The sequence below is a fragment of the Mesitornis unicolor genome, unplaced genomic scaffold (assembly GCF_000695765.1).
Source record: "Mesitornis unicolor isolate BGI_N332 unplaced genomic scaffold, ASM69576v1 scaffold23569, whole genome shotgun sequence".
In the NCBI taxonomy this organism is placed as follows: Eukaryota; Metazoa; Chordata; class Aves; order Mesitornithiformes; family Mesitornithidae; genus Mesitornis; species Mesitornis unicolor.
This window is the reverse complement of record NW_010209685.1, coordinates 1-15,278: the sequence shown is the minus strand read 5'-3', so window position 1 is coordinate 15,278 and position 15,278 is coordinate 1. Positions and strand designations below refer to the sequence as shown.

The 15,278-nt window shown below is 38.6% G+C and overlaps 1 protein-coding gene across 1 annotated transcript; it reads right to left on the bottom strand.

The window, feature by feature from the left end:
- Positions 1–659: 659 nt before the first annotated feature.
- NOL8 (nucleolar protein 8) lies at positions 660–15,060 on the bottom strand. Its single transcript, XM_010192938.1, has 16 exons — positions 14,922–15,060; positions 14,707–14,769; positions 13,778–13,856; positions 13,331–13,478; positions 12,331–12,399; positions 10,104–12,020; positions 9,676–9,813; positions 8,335–8,454; positions 7,901–7,985; positions 6,627–6,771; positions 5,080–5,163; positions 4,041–4,318; positions 2,820–2,946; positions 2,315–2,385; positions 1,018–1,101; positions 660–712 (listed from the first exon to the last, which is right to left on the bottom strand). Exons 1-16 carry the CDS (start codon positions 15,058–15,060, stop codon positions 660–662), a joined length of 3,600 nt encoding a protein of 1,199 aa, XP_010191240.1.
- Between the last annotated feature and the right edge of the window lie 218 nt (positions 15,061–15,278).

Genomic DNA, 15,278 nt, shown 5'->3' with positions numbered 1-15,278 from the left:
TGGCATAGGCCACAGCACCCCAGGACACTCCCCCAGGGTAAAGAGTAAACTGCCTCTGAGACTATTTTTGGGTAAAATATTCAATCTACAACAAATGTACCACACTAGCAACCTTTGTCCTTAATATTTATTAATATACACAATTAAGAAGTAGAAAAATCAGGTCTGTGAAAAAGTACAAGTCTATTTCATAAGTCTCCCCTCTTATATACGTATTTTCCTAAACTTATGGTAAACTTTTACTCTGGAAATGCATTTCAAACACTTGCAAAGGAATCTCAAATAGAATCTCTATTATGTCCAACAGAACATGGGTTAAACAGCCTCATGGACACAGAAATACCTGATCTTTCTCAACCTCCTTCAGCACTGGGGACTAGGAACACAGTGAGATAACCCTGTACTGTCTGTGTTCCATGATCAAATTTTCAGAAGTCTTTCCAAGCAGCAAGTCCCGTTTAAACCACATGGACAGAACCCCAGACTTTGGTACAAACATTGAACTGACACAATAAGCATATACTTATTTAGAAACAAAGCTTAACAGTCTTCTCCACTATTATTTCCTTTTAGACCTTTCAAAGACTGGAGTTTTCAAAGTAACATTTTTCTGCAACTTCTTCAAAGAAGAAACAGGAAATGTCCAGTAAGATAAAGATTTATTGCTTTGCTTTTACTTTCCTTCTTGCATCCTTATGCTTCTTCCGGCATAAATATTTAAACATAATATTATGACAAGTTTCTAGATTCATTTGTTTGTTTCAAACACTATTTTTACATGCAGTAAAGTAACTGGTCCTACAGAGATTCAGTAATTTACCTGACTGGGCACCATCACATGATGTTACACACACTTCTACATGCAGAATTGTTAGTTCTCTGATAATTATAGAGTTTCAAGCCTTTCTAAAGGTCCCAAATTGATTTTTAATGCAAATTAAGCAAAAAAGCAGCCACCTCCCCTCCTTACCCTGAGCTTTCAGCACAGTTACCAAGTAACAGATGTTAAAATACTCACCTCAAGCAATAACCTACGTCTGTCCTCCCAATCATCTTTTTCTTCACTGAGGTCTGCTGATCTACAAAATAACTTAGGGCCCTCTGCACAAAACAAAGAACAAATACAGTTAAATATACGCTACTGTTTGTAAATCTCATGAGCAACACAGCAATAAAGTCAGAAGGCTTATTCTCCACATTCCTCTACTGGCCTTGTGTGCTAAGAAAAAGGAAAGGCAGCAGCAGCTTTCGTTAATATGCTGACAGACAGACTGCAGTGGTTGAGGTTGTAGAGAGGTGGGTGCTGGGCTCTTCTCCCAGGTGATGGGGGATAGAACAAGGGGAAACGGCCCCAAGCTGTGCCAAGGGAGGTTCAGGTTAGAGATCGGGAGGAAGTTCTTTCCTGAGAGGGTCGTCAGAAGCTGGCACAGGCTGCCCAGGGAGGTGGTGGAGTCACCATCCCTGGATGTGTTTAAAGAGCGGGTAGATGAGGTACTTAGGGATATGGTTTAGGGGGTAGACAGGAGCAGTTGGACGTGATGATCTCAGAGGGCTTTTCCAACCGAGCGATTCTGTGAAACAACAGCTGTTTCCTTAAAAGCTCAGCACCATTATCTCATATCTCCCATGAAAATTTATGGCTAAGGATCTAGGGCTCAATTTTAACGGGCACTGCAAGTTAGACAGGTGGGAAGACGACAGTACCATAGCTGTATTAACATAGTAACTTTTACATGTAAGGATTGTTATCTAACATGTCTCAGGAAACATCATTTAAAGTTGTCCTGAGAATTTCTTGTATAAAATATCAAAAGCAATTGCTTTGCTGGCCTGTGGGTTGGCTTTTCTTGCTGTGTTTGTTGTTGCTGTTGCTGTGTTTGTTTGGTTTTAACTATTACATTCACTATATTCACAAGAAAAAAACCCCACATTGTTTAGGATCATGAACCACGTGGGCGTATGTGGCTGATAAGAATAGTAAATATTCCTAACGGTAACACTAGAAACAAGAAAAACTTAAAGATCAAGTATATGCCTTTTATTTTTTTTGTAAGCCCTGAAAAGACCAGCCACATGTTAGGCAATTATTTGAAAATAGCAAAGCAAGATAGCTGTTCAGCATTTGTTTTACCAGGACTCTCATGGGATGTGCTACAACAATTCATACCTCAAGTAATGATGGAAATTTGCTATTTCTTTTTCTTAAACCTCTCAGCTGTGTTTTAATGCAAAACATTAATAACTAGGCAGTATTTTTTTCCTCACTGAATTTCAGGAAGAGTTAAAAAACCAGGATGAATAAGTTCTGTTATACCTCTTAGTCGTTCATCATCTCTGGAGAAGAAGAAAAATCTGGCACTTTCTGGCTGTGGTAAAGAGAAAAACCTAGACAAACAGAAAGGAATATGAGCATCATAAAACTTACTGTCATATTCCATTAATACAATTTAAGCTGTAATGTTTCAGAGAAATAGTATGCACTGAAGAACATTACTCCATAGTAACCAAATACAGCCTTCCATTTAAAACCATTTCTTAAGAAAATTTAGTATCTGTTTGACTTTTGGCCAAACTCACCACTCAGTTAACTTCTCATGCACTGAGCTACAAATGCAGCTTTTATATTCGACTTTCAGTGAAGTGTGGTATTGGGATTTTTAACCATTATATTCTGTGCAGCAAGGAATGGTTTCCTAAGGCGACTTCCGTTGTTCAGAGATGTAGAATGAAGACGTTAGTTTCCCATGACCCACATCCTGCTGTTAATATAGCATCAAGCTACTACAACTAAGCAGAGAACAAACACAAATGTAACTTGCATTTCTTTGTCCCTTTCACTTTCTGATGCCTCTGGTTCATCATCACCCTCAGAACTGCTGTCTTGGAAACGTGGATCTTCTTGCCATGAGACTTTTACAGGTTTTATTGTTTCAAGTACGTAAGGCACTGCAATAATATCACAATTTTAAAAATTAATCAGATTATTCCCCCAATTGCCAGTACAAAATTCTACTTCAGAGTGAGATACTTAAATTGGAAAAGACAGATTTAACAGGGACAGACACCTCCCCTCCCAGGTTTTCTATCACCCTCTAGGCAGGTATGAATTTAGTTTGCTTTCACCTATGTCACAAATTCACTCTCAAAATGCACAACGAGTATCATCACAGCCTGGGGAGAAAGTGCAGGAGCCCTTCTGAAGCCTGTTGTTACAGTCCAGGGTTCTATCAAGTCACTGCAACCTAGCAGTCGTTATCAGCTGACTTGGGAGTAATCGCTCCTATTCAAATTTTTAGCTTGCAGAAGTTGGAACAAAAACTCTCTTTCACTGTGAGCTACCTTAATAAGTTCCTTTACAAAGAGACTTGCAAGGCCTTAGCTTATTCCTTCTGCGTTGAAACGATGCTATTTTCACGTATTTATTCCTGCCTATAGCACACACAGCCAGTTGCCAGAAACCCAGTTTACACTCGGTACCACACAGTAAACACATACCCGAGCTCTTACCGCTCCAACTTGCCAAAAGAACTGAGGTTGCAAAACTATGGTAACTCTTTCCTTTTAGTGTATAAGCACAGTACTTGTCTGAATGATCAGAACAGAGAGGACAGCTCCTGTACTGCCTCTCTCACAACATAAAACGGTTTCCAAACCCAACAGTACCTAGACTATGACACACAAATGGTTATTTTATCCAAGAGAAAGATCAGAAAGTTCTATTTCGGAAAAAGTGAGCATTTGCAAGTTGAAATTGTTCACAAAACATCCATTTGCTCAAAAAACCCCACAACCAACCAAAACAACAACAAAAAACCCCCATCCCCTTCAAAAGGCCTGAGATGCAAGCGTGAATTCACTGTTATTAAGCAACAACAATCTCAGCAGGTAGAAGAGATTATGATAATGACTGTGCATTTAATTACTGACTTTTGCCTCTGAAAAGCCCCTGGATTCTGAGTTTCTCTACACTATATTACTCTACAGTGCCTGACAGAAGCTACTCATTAGCAATTGTACCATTACATATGTTCTAATGTTACCTTCTTTTACAGCTGACTCCTCCACGTCTGGAAAGAAGGAAAATGTGAAACCACCAGACTCTTGAGCGCCGCTACTCTCAACTTTAGGTCCCAAATGGTCAGGTGGGGTAGAGTCCTCCGCATCATCTTTGTCCCAGGGTATTTCTTCCTTTTTCTTCGATTCACTCTTTGAAGATCCAAACATCTCTTTTAAATCAGCAGCAATGTCATAATACGTTTCTTCAGACACTTCAGGCAGTTTCTCACGCTCTTCCCTCTTCTTCTTCCTTTGAGCTTTACTGAAATGAGGTTGTTAAAGGATAGCAACACAGCACACATTTTTAAAAGAAAGGTTCCCCAAGAGGCAACCTTGCTACTAATAACTTACCTAAGCACATTAATGAGGACTTTTAAGGTTTGGGTGGGGGTTTTTCTGTTGGTTGGGGTTTTTTTGTTTGTTTTTAACCTTCTCTCTTGGCAATTCCAGGTTCCAGCAATAGGAAATATCCTATTGCCAGAAACAGGTTTTTATAGGGCAGCATGACTATCCTTTTGATTTAGACTTCTGACCCATTTCTCTTCACCTCCTGCAATTTACCCACTCTTAATGCAGCAGGGAAGCATCTGAGGTTTGAGTCTAAAGGCAGGAATGAGTCCACTTTATAATTAACCACATCCCAATTTCTCACCGAATGTGTGATAGCGTATAAATTAAGACATTTAGGACAGATTTCTGGCAAAAGAAACGTTTAGAGCTAATATTTTTTCTTCTTCGCAGATTTTCAAATCTTAAAGTCTGTGACTTGAAGCTAAACGATAGCCTGAAGGTGAGACAGCAAGACAGAAAATGACATGCAGAGGGCAGATGGACTAGAAAGAAAATATGACATCGCATGGCATTTTTAGTGGTCACAATTCTTATTATATCTTGATTTTAGCAATAACAGAGAGAAATAAAGAAAAAACAGAGCAGTCTGCATAGTTTCACTCAGTCTTCTGCTATAGCCATCTTTCCCTGGGAAGAAACATCACAATTATAGCTACCATGCTGTAATATTACCTCTCTTTTTCTGTAGCGTTTGGTTTCCTTTCAAAAATCACATGGTCCTGTCTTGTGGGATCATAGCGCAGGGCATTAATATCTCTATGAAAACAGAAAAGAAAAACCATGAGACATTCTAAATGCTCAGATGAAAGCTACCCTAAACCTTTACAGTCAAATTCAAATTCACATTGACTTCTTCGCCAAAAAAGCCCCAAATCAATCCAAAAACATAACTGGCATTTTGAAAGTACCTGCTAGTCAGTGTCCAGGTCAGGCAAAACTACAAACCTAAGTGGCTTTAATGAAATTGTAACATTTCCTATAAAACACAGACCTCAAGTTGTGCGTATTATGGAGTAAGTTTATGTGTGCACGTGTCTACCTTTTGAGGACTTGTATCAACATAGCTATCCCTATCAATGTATCTAGCTATATCTATTTATTCTAGTACCAGACACTGCACAAACAAACACCAAAACCCAAGAAAAACTAACAAAAACCAATTCTACCCACCTTTCAAAATGTAACCATTCTGGGAACACGCAGCTAAAGCAGTCTGAAGGTTTAAACTGACCCCAACACCAGTGTAGCAAAGCCCACGCTGCCTCTGGCAATGCAAGAAGAAAACTTGCTTCCCCTCCTCTCCCTAAAATAATGCTTACAGCATAAAGTGACTGCTTTTAAATGGTTACATACCATACCATTAACTGGGCAGCAGAGAACACGGTCATTCACAAAACTTTCCTAAAATTATCTCTGAGACAGCACAGACTATTTCCCTCTAAGCTTAGTCTTTAGAAAATACATCAAAATTTGTACAGAAGTCATCAGATTAGATATGATTGTGCAGCAGTCACAATGCACACTATTGCATTACCCTTAACCCTACCAACCTCCAGCAATTCAGCTCACAGACCAATTTCTGATGAAGTGCGTAGGTTAAACATCACAGTACCTCCAACAGCGCATTTCCAAACCTACCTCATCACCCCTCTAATGAAGGCCAGAGCATGCCCAGCAGCAGCACGTAACAAATTCCTAAACTAATGAAGACATTTCTCAAAAGTAGAAACACAGGTAAACGAAAAAAAAAAATAAGTTCTCCACCGAAAAAGAAGTTTGATGCTAACCACCTGCAGGCCAGAGAAAATAACCTCATTAACCACTACTGAAATTAAGAGTCTAACTCACTGACGTGCTGCTCAGCTCACATGTGCTTTGTGTACCCAACTTAAAGTTTGTCTCCAGAGGACAGAGATATCTCTTATAGACAAGGACTTAATAAAATATTAATTCTCATAACCAACAACCATTCATAATCTACTACAAGATACTCAGGCAGGCATCGGATAATTTTTCTTCCCTAAAACAATGACAATTACCAGTTGTATGATCTATTGGAACACTCAGGTTGGGAAACTGCATTAAAGGCTGACTTCAAATGCACACAACAGAGAAGGAAACTTTTTGCAGTCAGCTAGGCAGAAATTTTAGTTGTGAAACACTGGCAAAAATAAAGCCTTCCTAAAATTCCTTCTTTTCTGACAATGGATGATTCATACTTGAATTTCCTAGCACTTGTGGCCGTTTTAGTTAGCTTTGGGTGTGTCAGGTTGATATTCAAGAGGCTTCCCAGTATTTCCAGATTTTTCTTTTTCTCCGCAGCAAGCTCTTCTTCCTCATCTGCCTTCAAGACGTTTGTCTCTGCTAAGAGAAAAATAAATACATGTAGCCTGCAGGAGATCTCATTAATGCTTATAAATATCTAAATGGCAGGGGTCAGAAGTATTGGACCAGACTCTTCTTGGTTGTGCCCAGCAACAGGACAAAGGGCAATGGTCACAAACTGGAACAAGAGGTTCAATTTAAACGTAAGGAAAACCGTCCTTATGTTGAACCTCAAACCCTGCCTGGATGTATTCCTGTGTGATCTTCTCTGGGTGATCCTGCTCTAGCATGGGGGTTGCACTGGATGATCTCCAGAGGTCCCTTCCAACCCCCACCATTCTGTGACATTATTTTTTTCCTCACTGTGGTCTGAGCAAGCCTGTGATACTTGATAAATAGCATTACTATAGTACTGTAAGTGCTCACACGTATTAACATGTCACTTTATTTTAAACTTGGAGGCTTTCTCCCTTGCACTGTAGCAAATCTTTGATGACAAATGTCATGTGAAAGTCACATCAGGTATTTAACCTGTTGCCTACTTGTATCATGTAACAGTACAACTACTCTGCCACTAACAGATGCTGTATAGAAGATCACATTAAAGCAACAAAGGGAGTAGCAGAACTAGGCAAAAATTTAAGTTTCAGAAAAAATTCTGAATCTTGAAAACTAAGTTAATTATATTTATTGGTAGAGGGGGAAGAAATCTTCAAAAGTTTTTGGCTTTTGTAGTTGTTCTGGCTTCTGCCTTTTAAAAAAAAAAAAAAAACCAACAGTCTTTCTAAGGCTGCCAAATCAGCCGTGGACTGCAAGACGACTACAAACCAAATAGTTTAAATTAATTAATGTAATAGTGAAAGTTTGTTGTAATAAGTTACCACTTATGTGAAAAACAGGGAGAGACATCTTCTGATAATATGGTGTATTAAAAAATATTTAAATGTCTACTTATCAACCAAGAAAGTCTCATTCGACTATGACAGATCCATCTGCAACACGGACATTTTAGAAAACACAACTACCAATATACATTATATACAGCCACAGCAGAGTTAGGTGATTTTCTTTAAGGAGTCAGAGGAGCAAAAATACTCCAGAAGTTGCTTCAAGCATCCAAAATTAAGGCTCCATGATACAGCTCTGTTACTCTCATTAACTGGGTTACCTTCTTCTTCACTGTCACTTTCAAGGAATCGAGCATCCATGCGAAATCTTTCATCTGTGCCAAATCTTGACTGCAATTTCAAGAGCTAAACAAAATGAAACAGATCCTGTTAAGGGCTGGAGGAGAAAATCAGCAGTATTCAGTAACTGGTTTTTTTCCACTATCGTTATGGCAACATTGTAATAACCTTTAGCTCTTGATGCCTTTTCCAGAAACTTCTTTGTATTCAAAGATGACAACGTCAGAGAAACTCCTCCCACTCCCCATCACACATTGCTTCCACCATGGCTACTACTGCCTCTACTTACACTAATTCTACTGTAAGCTTGTCAAAAACATACTCAGCAAGTACGTAAGCCTATATGTTACACTCTTCCAAAGTGGCATTACGGAGACTTAGAAGCAAATTAAATGACATTAATGGGTTCACTCACTTTTTCACCAGCTTTGCCTTCAAACTGGGGCTTAATTTTAAACCTCTCATCATCTGTATCATCTTGCTCATCTTCACTGCTTTCAAACAGTCTGCCTGAAGTTTTAGGGGCAGATTGATCCTTTGTTAAACAAAAAGAAAATACAGAAAAGCAGCTGTTTACATAAGCACGAGAAAATACATCAGTATCAGCTTTGTTCATGTGCTTTCCAGTTTATCTGAAAAAGTGGATTTCTAGAACAACCAGCTTGCTTGTTGATCCATGCCCTTCAAATCTTGTATTGTATACACACCTTGCACAATTCTGTTGTACAGTTACAACTATTACATTTTAGCATAGGCAAAATATCCATGTAAAGGTAACTCAGGTTGTATAACATGAGAGTTAGGTATAAAAATCCAACTTTGATTATGTCAAGAGAGATCAATTTAAAAGTCTTAACATCTAATTATACCTTTTCTGAACAAGCCTCATTTATGGTATAAGCTCTAGGACATAGTTTAAGTCAGTTGATAAATAATAATTACAAAAGGTAAGCATGCTGTGGCTTTGAAACAATTTCCATAGTATTAGAGGTTCTTTTAAAGGAAAAAAAAAATGCAGGGCAGGGATTCCAAATGCAGGGTAAGATATAAATATAAAGAAGTGCCAAGTGTGAGGAAAAGTGAGACAAAAAGTTTTTAACTAAATAACGAGAATCATCCTAATCTTACAACATTTATGAAGAAAAAAAACCACAACAAAAGCAAAAGCAATGGTTTAAAGCTTTAGCAGAGATGCAACTAAAAATGTGATGATATAACAAGTTCTATTCCAGAATAAAGTACTTAATAGTGCTGCAAGGATAGCAGTAAAATCCTGAGGAGTCTGCTAAATAAAGTCTTGATTGGGTAAGGTATAAAGAAGAAGTCCCACACAACTTCTGTGGGCCCTAACATCCCTTTAAAAAACAAGACACTGCATTAATACAGATTCTTTGTCCACAGTGTTGAGAAGAGCAAGGAGTCCTGTACTGCTCAGGCCAAATCTCTTCCCCTCTTGACTAAAAGCAGCAACTTTCCAGAACTAGTCACACGTAAGCCCTATAACTTAAACATTCTTTTTCTTTCAATCAAAGTCAGGATATCTTTGATGCAAATCTCAATCTCCTTACAAATTCTCCAAGTTGTCCAGCTATATCAGATTCATGGTTAAGCTCTTTGAAGCCTGTTTCATGTCAGAAAAAAAAAGAATCATTCATATTAATTCAAAATTTATCTTTTTTCTGTCACTTCACTATGAAAAACAGTCTTTAGAATCAAAGGCACAGTCACATTGATATGTAATTACCTGACAGAAGACTGGACTTTTTCCCAGTAACAATTCTTTGTGCGTATCTCCCAAACTTGCATCTTTCTTCAACATCTCATCTACTTCAGCTTCACTTTCCACATCTGAATTGAAGATAATGTGCTTATGCTTTCCTGCTTGCTGGCTATCCTATGTAAGAGTGAAACTGTCAAGTCAAGCATATCAAGTACTTGCTACAGTCATACAGAAGTATTTAAAAGACACTTCCATGACATAAAAGGAGGAATCTACTGTTCCTCATGCAACCCCAGAGATGTTTCAGGAATTGGGCATGCGTTATTTTGTATACACTCAAAAGAAAACTAGCAATGGAATCAGGAGTCCCAGAATAATATCTTAAAATATCTTAAACCACACCTAGTAACTTCCCTTTTTCTTTGACTGCACAATACTCAGGTAGAAGTTGTGAGTGTAATTACCAGATTTGAAAGAGCTCCTTGAATGAGTTTCTTCTGCAGTTCTCTCTCTTTCTGTCTCTCTTCTAGAGCTGCCAGCCTTCTCTGGTTATCCTGCAACTGTTTCTTTTCTGTATGAGGATCCTTTGAAGCAGTAGCACGAGGACAAAGCTCCTTATTTTCCAGAAGGCTTGTCTTACCATTCTCACATTTATTAGCTTCACATTCTGGATTTTTATTACTTGCATCCCTCTTCAATTTTTTTGAAAGCAGCTTTGGGCTTTTCAGTTGGCGTTTAAGATGTTTCTGTGACACTGCAGCATTACTATCCATGTCACTGCTCTCATCTGCACTCTGATAAGTATGAGGAACAGCATCTCCCTGCTCTGAAGTTTGGTCCTCTTGTAATGAGCTCCCCTCTTTGCTCTTTTCTTGTAAACGTGGCTGGGAAAGAGGCTGATCTCTCTCACCTGCTAAGGAGGCTGCACCTGACAATTCCCTATCCTGTTCACAAAGCATATTTTGTCTCTTTGTACTGCTGACTTCAAGTGAAAATAGTGGACGCTTCTCAGACTGCCTTTTAGAGGACTCCTCTCCACAGTAAGAAACACAAGCTTCAAGACCTAAACATTCAGGAGACCTCTTCTTTAAACCCCCACTGTCCTTAGATAAATCTTTTTCACAAAGGGACCTCATTCCTCTGAAGGGCTGATATTTCAAATGTGAATTATTTTGTTCCTTGGAGCTTTCATCAGCATTCTCCTCCCCTGCTAAAATCTCAGCAACTACATCCTCAGGACAGATGCTTTTTTTTTTACCTGCAGGGTAAAATTTAGGAAGTTTGGTTTTATTTACAGCATTATCCTTAGAATTTTCTTCAACACTAAGCTGGCCAGAACTCTGTGTACTGTCCGAGTCCTCTCCTGGTGTCCCTGTTTCAGCAGCTAACGCTTTTAAGTCATCTAATGTAAGGTCTAAGCGATAACAGTTTTGCATCATGGATTCATAATCAGAACTGATTTCAGATTCCCCTGTCCCAGGCTCTGAAGAAGAGCTTTCACTATCACTGGTATTTGTTGTACTCTTGACTGCTGTACTCCGCAAGGCAGCAATTGTCAATTTTTTCATTTTCTCTTTTCTTTCAACATAGTCTTCTTTTAAAGGAAGAGTTTCAAGTGAGGAGTCATTTACCAAATCACATTTTTTGTTAGTTAACATTTCTTTATTTTCCACCTTCACCTGTTTAGAAACTTCTAAAACTGCAGTTTGCCTGCTACTTCGATCAGGAGTTTTACTTTCAGCAATGATTTCATCTGTATCTGCTGAATCATAGCCATTATCACATTCCACAGTCTCTCTCTCTCCATAACCTCCTTTGATAGCTTTCTTCATGGCATCTGGATTGCTTGAGGAACAGTGACTATTGCATTTTAACTCAAAATTATCTCCAACGATTTCCAAGTCACTTTCAGTCTCAACATTTTCAGCTTTCAGTATTTCTCTCTCTTTCTTTACCATTGCTCTGATTTCTTCCTCAGAGTCAATGTCACTATCAGAAACACTCAGATTATTATGAGCTGCAACTGATAATAAATCTCTCCCTGATACAGTACTGTTAAGACCGCTTGACAGAGGCAATTTAGACTTCTCACTGGATTTGGATTTTGATTTTTGTGCTAGCTGTGATGAGCTTGTGTTTTTTGAATGTGACTGGCCCCCAGAAGAGAGAACTACTGCTCCATCCAGAGCCTCCCTGCCTGCTTGCCTCAGTTTTTTAGGTGGCTTCTTAGTTATAGGGAACTCTCCTTGCCGCTTCTTGGTTATGAGGTCCTCTCTCTCTTCCAAGTGCCAAGTAAGCTCAGATACAGGAATGACACGTGTCAGGTCTGGTTCCAGCTTCTTAAGGTTATGGCAGTATTTTGAAGGGTCATATTTCACAACGTTAGTCTGAATTAAGGAATTAAAACATGATCTTTTCAGCAAGCAGGCTTCCAGTCTGAACAGGCTAAATTCTGTGTGAAGGGACAACAAAGAGTCCTTTTTAATGTTATGACCATAAGGCTGTAAGCAACTGACTTGCAGTGTAAACAATTTATTCCAATCACACAAACCTACTGTAAGATTTACTGAGGGGATTCCGTAAAATCAAGTATGACAGAGTAGTCAGTATTAAGACCATTGAAGCAAATGTTTCCCCATATGATAAAAGAAAGGGAATCGTGCCTGTGCCCAACCAACAGAAAAAGGATATTTTATTTTTCTGTTGACTCCTCAGGTGCAGGACAGGCAAGACTCTGCCAAATTTACCAACAACCCATTTCTAAAAGAAAATAAGCAACAGTCAGTCTTACAAAAGGAATGGAAGTAACCATGGAATAGAACAAGACGTATTATTTTTTGATAACAGAAAGACTAATAAAGAACCATCTGTGGCCAATTCTTGTTTTGTTTACTCTCTTAAGTGAGATATGGTCACAACTTAGCCAGCTTCCTTCTCAAAGAAGAAAGAACAAACCAAAATGAACCAACCAAACCAAATTTCTACAGCCTACAGACAGAGTGACAATAAAGAACTGAATTTCTTTACTTTGCAAGTACTATCTTTAATAGAAGACTTCTAGTTTATGAATTAACAGCCGTAACAAACCAGACAGGATCACTACCCTTTTGCCCTTTTTCCCTTTCCCACTAAAAATTTAAAAATTTCTTCTCACTCTCCAAGAACATTCTGTGCTTAGCACGTGATTTTGAAAACTCTGTAGTAACTATGATTTTTTTATTGCCCAAATTTGCACATTTGATTATTTCATTTTAAATTTTACTTGCGTAAGCATGTGAAGACCCTCATGCTCCACGTGCTGAAGCACAGAGATTAGTTCCTGACAACCCAGCCATCAAAAGTGCATATGCTATATAAAAATAAGACACACATCCTCTTTACATGCTTTTAAGGGTGACACAAAGATATTCCCAACCTAAGCAGGTAACAAGGCATTTACTAATTTAGCACAGCAAAGAAGCCAGGAAAATCAAGATTGCTTCCAGTCATTACAAAGACCAACAGGAGCACTCCACATGTCTACACAAGGTATTTCTTTAAAGCACTTTTCACAAATAGGCCTGTCACACTTCAGTTTCTTTGCATAAATTTAGATGTAATAAGCTTATGCCCAATTCTGGTTTTGGGTGGGTTTTCTGCGTTTTTTAATTATTTGTTTGTCTTAATTCTCTATACATCTACCCTGCCGTACCTTATGGTCTGGCACCTCTGTACCTGGTACTGCTTTCATGTGAAAGTTCACAACTCCAGCCTTCTTCAGTGACTCTATCAGACAGCCTTTGTCATTTCTCTGTGGTTTTTCTTTCTGCAGCTTTGCTTCCTCTCTCTCTGTGGCAAGCCTGTACCAAAAAACATATCACCTATGGAAAACACTCTGCCTGTGCACTAAATTGTAGCTGGCAGTGACCCTCTTCTCCAGAACAGTAACCATTCACTACTTAAGGAACTAATGTATTTACTATCTTTAAGGGAATAATGATGCAAAACTTGTTGCAATATCTAATATGCATCAACAGTCCACGAATGACAATAAAAACTAATAAGAGCACAGCAGATGAAAGCGCAGCAATAACATTATCAGATAAACAGAAAAAGTGGAATATTAGAAAGAACATACATTTTTAAAACAGATTTTTACCTGTGCAAAAAGCTTGCTTTAGCCAACTCAATCTGCAGTGTCCCTCCTTTCCATTTTGATTTATTTAAAATTGACATGCCTGTAAAACAAAAACAGGAAGTTAGTGTTCTCTACATTAAAAAAACACGTTAGACATACTTATGCCTCCTTCTATGATAGTTTCAAGTGTCTTTAGCATGATCTTATATTCTATTACTCACCTGATTTAAGTTTGCATAAATATGGCCTAACACCCAAATCTTCAACAAGAACGTCTATGTACAAAATTAAAGTTCTGACTTCCAAAGTCACTTGAGTCTAGCTGGTTCAGTTCAAATACAAACCCGAAAATTCAGACACATGCACTCTGAAGTTTCTAAACTACTATCAGACAAGCTCTTCTCTACCAAACTTCTTCTGCATTTCAGCGTTCCACAGATAAAAAGGCATATTACTAATTCCTCTCTGCAGGTACAGGTATCTTCACCTGCCATTTTGCTGTTCCATATTACACAGGTGGTTTTATGACCCTGCAAGTAGTTTTGTAACCCAGCTGCTTTGGGATTTGTAAAACCACTTAAACAGAAGTATGATGCTTTACATCAACTCTCTTTCTGGGTTTCTTCTCAGGTCAAGTGACTTCTAATGCTTTATGAATGTCTTTGCATACTGATGAAAGTCTTTGAAACACATTTCCTACACCTTTTCATAAAAGGCTTAGAACAAACTCATAAGTTACCTATTTCAGTCACAAGGAATCTTTTTCACCTGCTTACATCTACTTAATATAAAACTCCAATAAAGCAACTTCCAGAAAATTGCAGCTTGAAGAAAACAGAATGAAACAGGGACTACCTTAACAACATCCTGATTTGACAACACTAGATGTATTATCAGTAACGCAACTTGGCTCAAAACCATACAATACCTGATTAATAAAATGTACTTACATTTTCTAAGGTCGGCATCAGAAATGCTGACACTGATGTACGCAAAAGTCTTCACAGGGTTCCCTGATCAAAAACATTCAGTTAATTTCCATATAATTTCAGTGTTTAAACAGAAAACTCAGCTATGATAATGAAGTGTCTCTGAAACAAGAATTCCATTTCACACTGCACACTGAAAACCAAGTCTCTTTTAAAGGATGATGCAAAACTGTTACCCTGCTCATCTCTTCTGGTAATAATCTCTACTTCCAAAACTCGCCCAAACTTGCCGAATCTCTCTTCCAGCTCAGCCTTAGAAACCGTGTGGCCCAGCCCTCCGACATACAGGCGTTTTGAGACTTGTTTCTTTTCCATGGCGAAGAGTCACGCTGCCATATCCATAACGCAGATTCTACTCCTCTGTAAGACAACAGCAACGCACGCTACGGGGATAAACGCAACCACACCACCAATTTCTGGGACAAACCCTTCCCTCAGAAATCCTTCACACAAAGCCGCTACAGGAGACACTCCTTCGCTCTGCTCTCAGCAACGCGCTCTGCGCCAGTCCTCTACCACCCGTAGCCCCAGCT

Coding starts and splice junctions, on each gene's coding strand:
- NOL8 (XM_010192938.1), bottom strand. CDS start 15,060: ATGGAAAAGAAACAAGTCTCAAAACGCCTGTATGTCGGAGGGCTGGGC. Junction 12,400..13,330: donor CAGAGGTGCCAGACCATAAG/GTACGGCAGGGT, acceptor ATTTTCTTTTAG/AAATGGGTTGTTGGTAAATT. Junction 2,386..2,819: donor AGTGAAAGGGACAAAGAAAT/GCAAGTTACATT, acceptor CTGTTTGTCTAG/GTTTTTCTCTTTACCACAGC.